We start from the raw sequence: 14,817 nt of genomic DNA, 5'->3' as shown, positions 1-14,817 counted from the left end.
AATGGTGTTTCTGTGCACTCTGGTTTCCGTCACGGTCCTCCGTGCGCCAGAAGTGGTTTAGTCCTGCTGGCCACATGACCCGGAAAACTGTCTGTGGACAAATGCCGGCTCCCTCGGCCTGAAAACAAGATGAGTGCCACACCCCATAGTTGCCTTTGACTGGACTTAACCGGCCAGGGGTCCTTTGCCTTTTTCTTAACCTTTTATTAGCTCAGGGAGAGGGAACCAGTGGTTCTTCAGATGTTGGGCTACAAACGGCCAATAGCCTTGGCCATGATGGCCAATACTCAGGGATGATGGGAGTTCAAGAACATTAGCAGGACTACTGATTCTCCATCCCTGAATTAGATACCGTATAAGAGAACCGGAAAGGTCTAGTTTCGCCTGGAGAAAAACATCACGCCAATGGGTCAAATAAACTCAATGGGATTGCATATTTGAAGACAAAATGCCAGGCTCTTGACTCTCAAGGTTTTTTTGTAATATAATTGTGGCAACAAAAGGATGCATATGCAGGGGAGAATTGTTGAGCCTCCAGATTCTCTCCTACAAATCCCCCCAAAGTATTTAACATTCACACACATACACAAGACTGGAAATAGGCCAGAGGAAAGAGGAAAATATTATTTGGAATTCCATACCTATTGTATTGTACAACTGGGCAATGTAAATTGATTCTTCATGCTCTGACTGCAGCCCAAAGACAGAGACTGATGCATTGGAAAGAAATCTATGGCTCCTTTTTGGTCAATGGATGTTGAGATATGACAACACTCTCAACTTATGGACAGATCACTTACAGGTGTAGACTTTTTCTGGACAAGTATAATGACATTTGGAGCATGTTTATAAAAAATACAATAAGTTATAAACATATATGTATTTGGATGATAATAATTACATTACAGGTAGGTAGCCGTGTTGGTCTGACGCAGTCAAAACAAAATTAAAAAATCCTTCCAGTAGCACCTTAGAGACCAACTAAGTTTGTCATAGGTATGAGCTTTCATGTGTATCTGAAGAAGTGTGCATGCACACGAAAGCTCATACCTATGAAACTCCCATCATCCCTAGCTAACAGGTCAGGGATGATGGGAATTGTAGTCCCAAAACAGCTGGAGGGTCAAGTTTGGCCGTGCCTAAATTAAACTATTCTCAATTTTTAAAAAGGCTGGAAATGGGACTGGATGCAGTGGGAGGGGAAACAGACTGCGACCAGAAAATCTGCTCCAGTGAACCTCCGAGGCAGCAACTGATATACCTGGAACTTCATGCAAAACCAATGTACCTCCGCTGAGCCAAGCCCCTTCCTTTCTGCTTGGGGGCATGCTAGAGGCAGGCATCTCTACCCCAGAGGCGTCCCACCCGCCCACTGCTTTGAAGTTCACCGCAAGCAAAAAGTAAAACCACTCGGTTGATGTGACAGATAAACATCAAAATCAGGACAGGCTGCTGCTCTGTGTCAAAGAACTGCTGCTGTTAGCAGCTGTCTGAACACATATCTACTGAAGAAGGAGATGTCTTATTGGCAGGTCAGCTAAAGAAACTCAAAATAATTTTATTGGCCGTGTTTAGCCTGGAGAAGAGAAGACAGAGGTGATATGACAGCCATCTCCAAATAGCTGAAGGGCTGCCCCATGTGGGATGGAGCAAGCTGGTTTTCTGCTGCTCCAGAGAGGAGGACCCAAGCCAAAAAATTCAAATTACAAGACAGGAGATTCCAACTAAACATTGGGAAGTTCTTTCTGGTGTCTCCTATTAGTTGTTGTTTAGTCATTTAGTCATGTCCAACTCTTTGGGCCCCATGGACCAGAGCACGCCAGGCACTCCTGTCTTCCACTGTCTCCCACAACTCCTCACCCACAATAATACAACCACCAGACTTAACATGGACACTGGTACCAGAGCCTGCAATAAACCCAGATGCCAACTTTGCTGCCACATACACCCAGACAACACCATTACTGGCCCCAACAACATCCAACATACCATCTCAGGACTATTTAATTGCTCATCCTCTAACATTGTGTATGCCATCAAATGCCAACAGTGCCCTTCAGCTCTCTATATTGGACAAACAGGCCAAACCCTACGCCAAAGGATAAATGGACATAAATCTGACATCAGGAACCAGAAGACAGAAAAACCAGTAGGAGAACACTTCAATCTCCCAGGACATTCTATACAAGATCTCAAAGTAGCTGTCTTACTACAAAAGAATTTCAGAAATAGACTGGAAAGAGAAGTTGCTGAATTGCAACTTATCACCAAGCTCAAAACCATGGAGGGACCTGGTTTGAACAGAGATATCGGATTCTTATCTCATTATACATGATAAGCGATCTTCAGCCATCTCAACCCTTGCTTTTTCATGCAAAACCATTTGCAGTCGTTTGCAGTCATCAACAGCTATCAGTCAGTCAATCACCCATTTCCACCACCCTTCTGAGTGATGCCCCCTCCCCATCCCCACCCCTCCCCACCCCTTCTCTACATAAGTGCCTGGAAACTTCCATTTCACTGTATCTGAAGAAGTGTGCATGCACACGAAAGCTCATACCAAAATAAAAACTTAGTTGGTCTTTAAGGTGCTACTGAAGGAATTTTTTTTATTCCCACAGTTTGGTCAGACTCATGTTCGTAGCTTCGAGAACATTGTCCAACCATCTCGTCCTCTGTCGTCCCTTTCTCCTAGTGCCCTCCATCTTTCCCAACATCGGGGTCTTTCCAGGGAGTCTTCTCTTCTCATGAGGTGGCCAAAGTATTGGAGCCTCAGCTGCAGGATCTTGCCTCCAGCAAGCAGCAGGAGGAACTGGCAAGCCACTCCAGTACCCCTGCCAAGAAAACTCCGTGGTGTCTGCTATAGTGACTTCAAAATTCAGCAGAAGCAGACAACAAACACATTACATATCTTCCTCCCCTCCTGTGCCTTATCAATACCTCTGGTGTGCAAATTCAAACAGGGATTTGTATTCCCACAGTTCCTCCGGCTTGAATTGCAAATTGTGGGTAAGCTCAGAGAGGGAGTGAGACTGATATTCCTTATCAGACTCAAGGCTGCCTTTGCATTTTTTATATCCCTGCACCAACCCACCCCCCGTTTCTCTGCCACATCTGACATTTTCACACACACAAAATCCCTGGGGACAAATTCTTGCTGACCTCTTCTTTATAAGATCCTGACAGTGACCATCGATTCACCATCTCTAGCATAGCTTCTGATAGCTCTAGGTTTTGGATGGTGCCTATAGGACGGTAAAAAAACAGCTTAGCAATGTTGCTGCCTTTCCTCCTCTACGGGGCTGCACATTTTCTCGCAGGCGCAAAGGGAGAGGTGGTCCAGGATTTCAAAAACTGCCTCGAGTTCTTCTTGGACAAGATGCCCCCCGGAGAGTCTCTGACGCCGCCCAGGGAAGCCAAAATCTGTCAATTCTACAAGAATGCCTATCGCTTTGCCACGATGTACGACCGGGAGAAGCGGATTCCCATCTACTCGGCTTACAAGTGTCAACCTGGGAAGGGACACAGATATCAAGGGTGGATGATAGAGCCACAGGTAAGGAGACTTCTCACCTGCCCAATCCAAATGGACCTTCAGGTTTGCCACCTGTTTTTCTGCACCATATTTGGTGAGGCTCAGCTGACAATAACACAAAACTTAAGTCTTGAGTGCCGTCGTCCCATCCCTGTGGAATGCCAGGGAACCGGTGTCACCAGTGGCTGAACTACAACTCCCATCATTCTTGCTTGTGGGGGCCGATGGGAGTTGTAGTTTAGCAACACTAGGTAGAACCCCCCCCCCCCCGGTTCACTGTTCCTGCAAGATTCAGCAGGCGTCTTCTATAGATTAACTTTTGTTGTTGTTGTTTAGTCGTTTAGTCATGTCCGACTCTTCGTGAGTCTTCATGATTAACTTTTAAACATCTGCTTAAAATGTTTCTTTGCCGCCAGGCTTGAGTGGACAACAAACAAAGATAAACATTTTCTGTAATAATTACGGTAGCTGGGAATCTGTTCCAATTCTTTATGTGATTTTATTATGTCCGTATATAATTGTTATAGACTTACTGTATTTGATACACTGTATGAAATTGTGGTATACAACCATTTTTATAAACAAATACATTTGTGCTCATTAGGTTGTGCCCAACTAGCTTTTACTCAAAGAGTAGACCCATTAAAATGAACGAACCTTCCTTAATAATTCTGAGAAGCAGAGTTACAGGGAACCAGACAGAGGGCCTTCTCGGTAGTGGCGCACTCCCTGTGGAACGCCCTCCCATCGGATGTCAAGGAGATAAAGAACAACATAACTTTTAGAAGGTATCTGAAGGCAGCCCCTGTATCAGGAAGTTTGATATTTTACTATGTTTTATATATGCTGTAAGCTGCCCAGAGTGGCTGGGGCAACCCAGTCAGATGGCTGGGGTACAAATAATAAAATTATTGATATTATTCATGGTCATTGATTTCAATAGGTCTACTCTGAGTAAAAGTTAATGTGCAAACCTATTATCACTGCTTTCTGCACAATTCTCAGAGTGGCTTAGCAATCAATCCCTCTTCCCAGTGGGCTCTGGGAATTGTAGTTATGGGAGGGGGATATAGGGGGGGTATCCTAACAACTCTCAGCATCTTTAACAAACTACGGTTCCCAGAAACCTTTGCGGGAAATATAGACTGTCAAAGTACACAATAGTGCTTTGTGGCATGGATGTAGCCTCAGTCTCAAAGGTTTGGTTCCACTGCATGTCTGAGCAGGGAACAGTTGACATATTTCCCTTGCTGTTTTTCAGCTCGTAGATCCCACTTTGGGGAAGGGAATGGAAGACGAGCGTGAAACCAACGTTGCTGCCGCAGGGATCAAGAAGAGCCAAGCCACTTTCGACGATTATGCGCAGGCCTTGAGCATTGAAAAGGGGCACTTGAACCCAGTGAGCCATCAACCGGACGAAGACAGCAGAGCGGCCACTTCCACTTTGACCAATATTGTGCCCCAGTTTAGCAAGCTCAACGAAGACGCCTGGGCCGACCACGAGAGTCTCATCAAGAAAGAAGCCCAGGCTTGCCGTGATATGTACGTCCTCGTGGGAGCTGTGCCCGGGGATGAGTATATCTCGGACCTCAGGGTCAATAAGCCTAGCCACATCTGGTCGGCAGCTTGCTGTGTGCTTGATAACCAGCACAGAAAATCCTGGGCTGCCCTTGCGAAAAACAGTGAGAATGAAGTAAAGGGATACAGTTTGGAGACCCTACAGAAAATCCTAGCTGAGCTTTATGGGAAGAAGAAAGTGGATCTTTTCAATGGTTCCTGTAACTAGTGTGCAGCTGGTTGTGGGGAGAGCTGGTTTTATCCCCAAGTTAGAGGAAGGATGTATAAAATCATCTCCCAGCCAGAGATGCTCACAAAGTCCTCTCACTGCCAATTCACAGGTTGTGAAAAGAAATTGGTGGTGAATTGAGAAGATGTCCTTTAAAAAAAAAAAGATATCTCTTTTTAAAAAAAGCTGTACACAAATCTTGTTAAATAAAATGAAACATATGACGTGTTTCTAGGTGGTAGCCGTTTTATTGTTGTTATCAACATTGCGCTCTATAAATTCTGGCCATCTTGCAGCACAATCCTATTGTTGGTTTCTCAGAAGAAACTGCTGTTTTGATGGGATTTACTTGACTAGCCATTGGAAAACATCAGTATTCAGCAAGAATGCTTGCTTAGACAAAGAATCTGGGACATGGCTTTTTCTGAACATTTAGTTTGTCAGTACTGTGTGCTGTGTGGGGGCGCGGGTGGCGCTGTGGGTTAAACCACAGAGCCTAGGGCTTGCCGATCAGAAGGTCGGCAGTTTGAATCCCTGCGACGGGGTGAGCTCCCGTTGTTTGGTCCCTGCCAACCTAGCAGTTCAAAAGCACGTCAAAGTGCAAGTAGATAAATAGGTACTGCTCCAGGGGGAAGGTAAATGGCGTTTCCGTGCGCTGCTCTAGTTCACCAGAAGCGGCTTTGTCATGCTGGCCACATGACCCGAAAGCTGTATGCCGGCTCCCTCGGCCAATAATGTGAGATGAGTGCCGCAACCCCAGTCGGTCACGACTGGACCTTACGGTCAGGGGTCCCTTTACCTTTACCTTTACTGTGTGTTTAGGAAAACTGCTAAGAAAGAGCAATTTGAAAGTATAAGGGAGACTTTCCTGTTATACCTAAATAGGAAAGGGACTTTGATATATATGTGACCCTGGTGACATTATAGAGAGGTTATATGCAGATTTCAGCTTTTTAGCTTTCCCTGGTAAAATGTGTTCTTAAATACTATAAGGACACCAATGACACAGCACTTTTTTTTGATGCAAATCTCTTCATTTCATGAGGCTCATATGTCTGTCTTACGTACCCCAAAGATTCTTCTTTTGTTAGCGAGAGTTTCTCCTCTGTAGGTTTGTATGAACACATTTCAAACCCAATTAAAAATATTCAAAAAGTAAAGCAATAAAGCAGCAGAAGAAAAAACCCAATGCACTATTATTGTGTCATAAAATCATTGAATTGTAGAGTTGGAAGGGACCCCAAGGGTCATCATGTCCAACCCCCTTGCATGCAGAAATCTCAACACGCAAGTCTCCCATCCAGCTTGAAACCACACCAGACCCTGCTTAGCTTTGCTAAACGTGCTTCACCATGGCTGCAGAATACACCAGCGGTAAAACACCAGTCTGGAGATGCCCATAAACCAGGCTCCTTCGGGCACAACACTAAATGGCAACACAACAAGAGGAGATAGATTTTTTTTAAGGCAGCAGCAGCCAAATAAACTGCTCCGTATCATCATCAGCTAACAAGTGAATCACTGCAAAGGAATTCATGTTGCAAGGGGTCAATTTTGTGCAAGCTTGTTGTGTTTAGTCAATTTTGACCTCTGTTAGCTTCACTTGCGCTTCCTCGGGACTATTCGTACTCCTTCATTGGATCCTTTGCCCAGGGACTGAAGGATCTGGCCAGCTCCTGACTGGTCTCATCCTCAATTGGCCACCCCCAGGCTTTAAAGAAAGGGCCCAGGTTTTTCTTCACTTCCGCAGAGAAGCGTATTGCCCACTGGTTCATCTTGAACTTGTTGTCATTTATGATGTCGATTACCTTTTGGTACCTTGCGAATATGTGAATGTAGGGGTCCCAGCCAAAGGCCTCCTGCAACTGAAGAAATATATATATTCAGTCCCTTTCCTAAGGACTTCAGGACAATTTCCATGCTGCATCCCCTGTCTCTCTGCAGGCTTATAATCATGCTACCGAAAAGAGTAGCTGTTTTCACCATTTAGATCGTTCCCATGGCTTCTCCCCACTCCTACTGTTGAGAACAAATGAGACTAGCAACAAAACAGTTCAGAATGAAGCTTGGGAGGAACCAGGATTTCTGTTGGGGGGGGGGCAGACCTTTTGTTGCCCCTCCTGTCCCCCCCCCCCCGGCTACACCCAAATTACTATTTGTTCCGATTCAGCATTTAAAAACAGGTTTTCCTGGGGAAAGAAAAAGTGGACATGAACCAAAAGTGTAGGCCTATGCATAGTGGCTAGGAAAACCCAGCCAAATGGGCAGAGTATTAACATTTTATTATTATTATTATTATTATTATTATTATTGACAGTGTGGGACAAAAGTGTAGGATAATTGTGGATGAGCCCTTCCGTATGGTCAGTCCACCTTGAGCTTGCAATTTTCTCCCCGTTTCAAGGCACAATGCCATTCTGGCACCAGAAGCAACAATACTCCAAAGTTCTCACTGAACTACATTTCCCAGAAGTCCCTGGGAATGTGGAACGTTCTGCAGGCCTACTCAGACCTGAATCCCATCCAGTTCGATCAGATGCAACTTCCAAGTTAGGGTTTGCAGCACAGCAGCCTGAGCCAGTTCAATTCTGACTTCTGGGTTTTAAACCCAAGCTGTGCCTTTGGCGCTTGGGTATGTGAGACATACCTGAGGGGCCTTCAAAGCCCTGTTTCTCAAAGCACAGCCCTGCTGGCATCCTGCCTCCCTTTTATAATTAAGTGGGAGCCAGCTGACACATGCCAGAGTGCCAGACCAAAAAACGGGACATTCTGGGATCCAATCAGAAGCCAGGATGGCGTCCAGGGGCATACCCAAGATCAAAACTAGGGGGGGGGGCAAGCCATGGTTCAGGAGGCTGGCTGCTGCAAGTCAGTTCCCCATTGGCCTGATGCAGTGGTGAACTTTCCACCTAGGTGGCGGCAGAGCCCCCTTCTTGCAGCGCCCTCCCCGCATTGGCACCCAGGGCCGTCTTAAGCATATCTGGCGATCCCTCCGGCGCCCACCCTTTCCCAGAGTTGTTGACCTTTTTTAAGGGAGCTGACACCACGCTTACACTCAATCTCAGGGTTGTGGTTCCAAGCCCCATGTTGGGCAAAAGATTCCTGCATTGGAGGGGGTTGGACTAGATGACCCTGGTGGTTCCCTTCCAATTCTGTGAATGGTTCTGTTATTCTGTTGTATCTGAAGGCCCGTTCACAGGGAAGATGGAGCAAACTTGTTTTGTGAGAGATGCTTGTGGTGTGATTCCTGCAGTGGAGGGGGTTGGTCTAGAGGACCCTTGGGGGTCCCTTCCCATCCAGTTCTGTGATACTATGATTAAAATACTCAGCAAAGGTGTGCAGAAGAGAGACAGATACATATTATTTCCATCTGAAAAGTTGGTATTGAGGCAAATGTGAAGAATAACCAACAGAAACAAAACCATGGTGTGTGCATTTTTATAACAAAATAAATCTGCATTAGAATTGTTGTTTTAGTTGCAGGATACACCCCCCCTTTTGTGGTTTTGAGTGATCTATATCCATACCTTTGAATTGATAAACATGTCTTAAGTTTGCTTCAGAAAATTAAGAATTAACAGCTCCCTAAACCCATTTGGGAAATTTCTTGATATTGATGTTTATGTAATCACGAGGCGCAGTTTATATACATTCTGGGGGAGGGGGATTTGTTATCCAATTTCTCTATCTTCTTACTTTAGTTTTCCAGGGCTTTGTTTATTTATTCTTAAAGCATTCAAAAACAGCAACTGGTTTTTGCTGTACAAATTTGTTGAAAAGATGATCTACATGCAGCACTCTTCTCTGGTGCTCAGTGATGGAGGGGAGAAACACATGTTAACAAAGGGGGGGGACACTTCTCAGTTAGCTCATAATGTCCCCTGCTGTTCAATTGGGATCGTAAAGGGTATGCCTTAATGAAGGCAGGTGAAAAAACCTAATGAGCGTGTTCCTTCTGCATTGAAAGATCACTTAGGAGCTGCAAGAACTTTTGTGTTAGCAGAATGCACAAATTAGGTCTGAAATCATCACACACACACCAAGACCACAAAGGCCTGACACTTGGTGCAGCAGAGTCCCTTTCTCTCCCTCATAAGCAATTTTGCACCTTGTGTCTTTTTTCTTTTCTTTTTCCTCAAGGTTTGAATTTATGGTGATCTAGTGAAAAGGGACCCAATTTTATTGTTCCTTTTTTTTTTTTTTGCTTAGTGCATAAGGAATGTGGGCTAGTGCATAAGGAATGTTGACTAGCCAGTAGCCTGTGCAGTTTTTAAACTCCTGGAACAGTCCCCAGGGTGAGTCACACCATTTAAGATAGAACTTAAGATACGTTAAAAAGCAGTTTAATTGTCTTTGGCTACACTGCAGAAGTTTTTGTTCTTAAAGACCAACTAAGTTTTTATTTTGGTATGAGTTTTCTTCAGATGAAGAAATCCCTCTGAAACCCTGGTTGCTAGGCGACGAGAACGATAGGCAATTGACAGGCAATTGACGCTGCAGGCTCAGACAATGATAACTATTAAGAGCAATTTAGGTGGCTGGGCAAAAGGACAACAGAGCAGGCAAGATAAAGTCACAATAAAGCTAACTACTGTACTTGCCCCAACGAGCTAGGCTGACCTTCACTGGCCGAAGATGGGGGGGGGGAAGCTCCACTCCCACAAAGACAAATAAAATAAAATAAAATAAAACAGCCGTGCAGCCGGGACACGCTTCCCTCAGCCACACGCATGCCCCACAAAGATATGTTATTAATCCCAACAGAGGCAAAGACGGGGAGTGAGGAATAAGGGGGGAGAAGCCAAGCAGCAGCAGGAAGGGGAAAAACACTCCCAGATGCAGGAAGGGAAAAATGCTCAGCCACGCTCCCAGATGCACCCCTCCCCACCAAAAGCCTTTGCTAAACTGTAAAGCAGTTAAAAGGCAGAACATGCCCAATTAGGAAGTAATCAGCAAAGAAAAAAGCCTCCGAAACAAGACCCCCCCCCCCCGAACGTTACCAGTCCCAGGGAGAAGGAACCTATTCCGCTTCTGTGGACAAGCCAGGAAAAGCCGAAAGGGGCGAGCGGCGAGGTGCTGCCTGCTCAAAGCCCAAGGTAGTCAGCTGAGCGAATGAGGACTGGAGGCAATAAGGAAGGATGGCTCAGGGCTGCCGCGGCTGTTTGAAAACAACTAGCCCCCGCCCCCGAGCCAGCCCTATTGGCTGGGTGCAGTAGGCAGGGCGTGGCAGCTGGGATGGCTAAGGCAAGGAGCCAATAGCCCCCTTGCCGACGCAGGGAACCGGCTCCCGCTCACAACTCCTCCCCTTTGAGAGGCTTTGCTGGAGAGACAGCCAGGGACGGAGCGGGGAGGAGGATGGGGAGCCGCTTTTGCCACGCTTATTTTTTGCTTCTGGGGGCACGCGGCCCCCCTCTAGGGAGGGGCAGCGGCCCCTCCCTGCCACACGCTGGGTACACCCTTGATGGCGTCCATAATTCTGGGATGTCACGCTTAAATCGACAGGTGACAAGATATCATGCCCTGAGTATTGCAGAGTTGGATATGAGCCTGTGTGTCGGGGGCTGGTCTGAATCGGATGCCAGAGACCGGTCTAACTCCAAAGATGGGGGAATGCAGGCACAGACAAGAGCAGTCTCTAACAGAGGAGGCGGGGGAGGATTCACACACACCCCACTTTACATGTCCCCAGAAGCAAAGAGACCAGCAGATTCAGAGACTGCACAGACAGGGGAAGAGTTGGAAAGCTTTGAGATAGTAGCTAGGCAACCAGGAGGGAGGGAGCGTTTAGGAGATTATTCAATTGAGAGTGGTGGGGAAGTCCCTCCCTCCCCCCGAACTCGAAGGACTGAAAGGGTCTGGGAACAACGGAAGCGCTGGGGAGGGACAGGTGGCTGGTGGCACCCTGGTGGCACGCTTCTTGCTGTGGAAGGGGATTCAGAGTGAGCAACTGCCATCCAGCCTGATGATGCTCTCAGTATGCTGTTGTAAATAAAACGAACTATGAACCTGCCAGAGGCTTGTTACTTCTTATCGGAAGCTACTGGAGGGGGGGGGGAACTCCCTTGCCTGCCAGCGCACCTGACACCATGCCATGGAGGAAAGGAAAGAAAGATCTGAGCAATCGCATGTGTGCGCAGGGGGAATCCCATTTCCACCTGGCTACAACAACAGGGCCGGTCGGAGCAGCTTCTGCCGCTGGTTGGCGAAGGCTGCACTGGGCTAAAGGATCCAAGGTCTAGGGCAGCCGCTTATTTACCTGTAAATAGGGTTCCAGCGCAGTCCACGCTGTGAAGTCCTTCAGCTGAGCTCCACCTTGAATATAGTCCTTCACCCTCTTCTTCCTCACATTGGGGTCAAGATCCGGGTGGGCCTTCTCTCTTGGGATGCCCAGCACAGTTTCATTGACATAGATGGACCAGAGATAGCAGGTGGCATCCGTGGTATGGGGTGGGAAGTCCCACCCACTCCTCTGCTGGTTGTGACCCAGCTCCCGGAGAGCATCCCAGGCCCCCTCAGTGTACATTTGCCTATCTGTGATCTTCACTGACATGGTCACATCAGACATGATCGGATAGCCAGCATGCATCCCACCTGCTGGGAGATTTGGCGACTCATAAGACAAACTCGTTCTTCCCCACAGAAGATGAAATTCATTGTGGAAAAATCACATACGTGCACCCCAAAGACTTTAAAATAGATTGTATCATCGTGGTTTATGTACGCATTGTATTTTAACATATTTATATTCCACCTTAAAGGGTCTCACAACGAAACAGTAAGGTACAATAGAACCCGAAAGGTATCATTACTTTGAAAATAACTGCAAGTTGCGACAATACCCCCCCCCTTTTTTTAGGCAAGGTTTCTGCAGTTTCAGGATAACAAGCTTACAAGGACTTATTAGCAACCCCTGAAATAAGATAGTAAGATCTTGTTTTCCACTGAAAATAAAGGGGTAAGTTTTGTGCTCAAGGTTGGACCGTGTTCTCGAAGCTACGAACATGAGTCTGAGCAAACTGCGGGAGGCAGTGGAAGACAGGAGTGCCTGGCGTGCTCTGGTCCATGGGGTCACAAAGAGTCGGACACGACTAAACGACTAAACAACAACAACTTCTGCTATCAGGGACGCGGGTGGCACTGTGGTCTAAACCACTGAGCCTAGGGCTTGCCGATCGGAAGGTCGGCAGTTTGAATCCCCGCAATGGGGTGAGCTCCCGTTTTACAAAAATATATGCAATGTCTCTCGTATCATTTTTACAAACCTCACATATATTTTAGACTTGTTTTTAAAATGGATTTGCTTCCTCTCTTGGTCTACACAAACACACACCTGGGGAAGAGGACCCTGGGTATTTTGGCATTGGCAGGGAAGAAGTGGGTCAGGGAAGAGCTACATAAGCAACAAGGGTTTGCAGAGGATAAGAAATACAGTCGTACCTTGGATCCTGAAAGCCTTGCGAGTCGAAAGTTTGCCTTCCGAAAGCCGCAAACCTGGAAGTGAGTGTTCTGGTTTGCGAATGTTATTTGGAACCCAAACGTCCGAAGGGCTTCCGTGGCTTCCTATTGGCTGCAGGAGCTTCTTGCAGCCAATTGGAAGCCATGCCTTGGTTTCTGAACGTTTTGGAAGTCCAACAGACTTCTGGAACGGATTCCGTTCGACTTCTGAGGTCCCACTGTACTGACACTGGGATCTGCTGCACTGGGTGGAAACTGCCACCTCATCTTCTTCGGATGGGAAGTGGGGAACTCGGATGGGAAGTGGGGAAAGTATAAAGTATAAAGATCTAATAGAGGAAAAGGAAGGGAAGCTCAAACTAAAATAATATGAGGAAATAAAACATCTCCTGACGGGATGGATTCAATTCCACCAGATCAGGGGTCTGCAACCTGCGGCTCCGGAGCCGCATGTGGCTCTTTTACACCTTTGCTGTGGCTCCGGAGCGGATACGAGGGGAGGAGGCGTCCGAGCCATGCGCCGCCTGAGCCATGTGGCGGCGCATGTCACGCCCGCCAGACACTCACGCAGTGCCCACCGCTGCCGGAGCACACAGCTGCGGCGGCGCGCTGTGCACCCCGCATGGCGCCCGCCGGAGTCCACAACTCTGCTGTGCGCGTGCGCTGTGCAAAAAGGACACAAGGTGATGTTAGCAGCCCGGGGAGCGTGATCGGCCCCCTCCCTGCATCAGCCCCTCCCTGCCGCATTTCTGCAGCCAATAGGCTCACGGGGGGGGGGAGTTATTTATTTTTTTAAACGGGTGCGCTTCTTCCCGCCCAGCAGCAGAAAAGGCTTGCGGGCTCAGAGCGCGTGTTTGCTGCTGCTGCTGCTGCCTGCAGCCTGCCTGTGGCCTCCTGCCGGCCTGGTCAGGAGATTGAGGTAGATGTATTAATCAATGGGTTGATTCAATATGAGGAAATTTTATAAGTTCACTTGATGGGAGCAACACACATGAAACCATACAGGTGTCCTAATAAGAGAGTCAGAGTTTTGCCCATTCCCAGTAATCAAGGCAGCCCAAACTCATAAGGCAGTGGTTGCTGGTGCCCATTCCCAGTCATAGCTGCCAAGTTTTCCCTTTTCTCACGAGGAAGCCTATTCAGCATAAGGGAATTTCCCTTAAAAAAAGGGAGAACTTGGCAGCTATGTTCCCAGTAATCAAGGCAGCCCAAACTCAAAGTTATTTTTATAATAACGAGGATGACATTGGGCCCTCATTATTAATTATTATTTTCATCAGGCACTGATTATGATTTATGGTACACTGGGGCCCTGATTAATTTTCTATGGCATTTTGGGGCATTGATTATTGGGCATAGCAAATTTTGCTATGGGGCCCTCTGATTTCTAATTACGTCCCTGTTTTTCGGCTCCCAGTTTATTTTTTTTCTTCGGAAACGGGTCCAAGTGGCTCTTTTTGTCTTAAAGGTTGCAGACCCCTGCACCAGATAAATAGTAAATTCAATAAGGATAAATCACAAAGAGGATTTCTGGAGAGACCTTCGCTGCTGGTTTTACTACAAAAAACCAAAAAGATCATATCTAAAATGTATAATGTCCTACTCGAATGGGAAATTAAAGATTAACAAAGGAGACAATGGTTAAATGGGCAGCAGATTTGGGGAAAACAATTCAGATAGAACAATGGGAAAAATTATGGAATGTTTCATGGAAGTTTACAGCCTCTGAAGGAATAAAGGAAACCATGATAAAAATGTTTTATAAATGGTACTTGACACCTGTAAAAATATACAAAATGTATAAAACAAAATACAATTTATGCTGGAGGTGCCAAAAAGAAACAGGGACCTCTATTCATATGTGGTGGCAATGTGTCAAAATTAAGAATTATTGGAATCAGGTTTTTGAAGAGGTCAAAAAAAATTTAAGTATAATATAAAGAAGAATCCCGAATATTTTCTATTAGGAATGTTAGACAAAGGTATCAATGAAAAGGATGAAAAAATATTTCTTTACGCAGTAGCAGCTGCAAGAATAAAG

At 46.4% G+C, this 14,817-nt stretch overlaps 1 protein-coding gene across 1 annotated transcript; it reads left to right on the top strand.

Moving 5' to 3' along the window:
* Positions 1-2,497: 2,497 nt before the first annotated feature.
* On the top strand, positions 2,498-13,320 carry LOC118078969 (endonuclease domain-containing 1 protein-like). Its single transcript, XM_035102976.2, has 2 exons — positions 2,498-3,556; positions 4,797-13,320. Exons 1-2 carry the CDS (start codon positions 3,275-3,277, stop codon positions 5,319-5,321), a joined length of 807 nt encoding a protein of 268 aa, XP_034958867.2. The 5' UTR covers positions 2,498-3,274; the 3' UTR covers positions 5,322-13,320.
* The last annotated feature ends 1,497 nt before the right edge of the window (positions 13,321-14,817 follow it).

The sequence above is a fragment of the Zootoca vivipara genome, chromosome 10 (genome assembly GCF_963506605.1).
Source record: "Zootoca vivipara chromosome 10, rZooViv1.1, whole genome shotgun sequence".
In the NCBI taxonomy this organism is placed as follows: domain Eukaryota; kingdom Metazoa; phylum Chordata; class Lepidosauria; order Squamata; family Lacertidae; genus Zootoca; species Zootoca vivipara.
This window is presented reverse-complemented; position numbering and strand designations above follow the sequence as displayed.

Bases quoted from the DNA above. Each gene is read 5' to 3' on its own strand.
- LOC118078969 (XM_035102976.2), top strand. From the start codon at position 3,275: ATGTTGCTGCCTTTCCTCCTCTACGGGGCTGCACATTTTCTCGCAGGC. The intron at 3,557-4,796 runs GTAAGGAGACTT...GCTGTTTTTCAG, and splicing joins GGTGGATGATAGAGCCACAG to CTCGTAGATCCCACTTTGGG.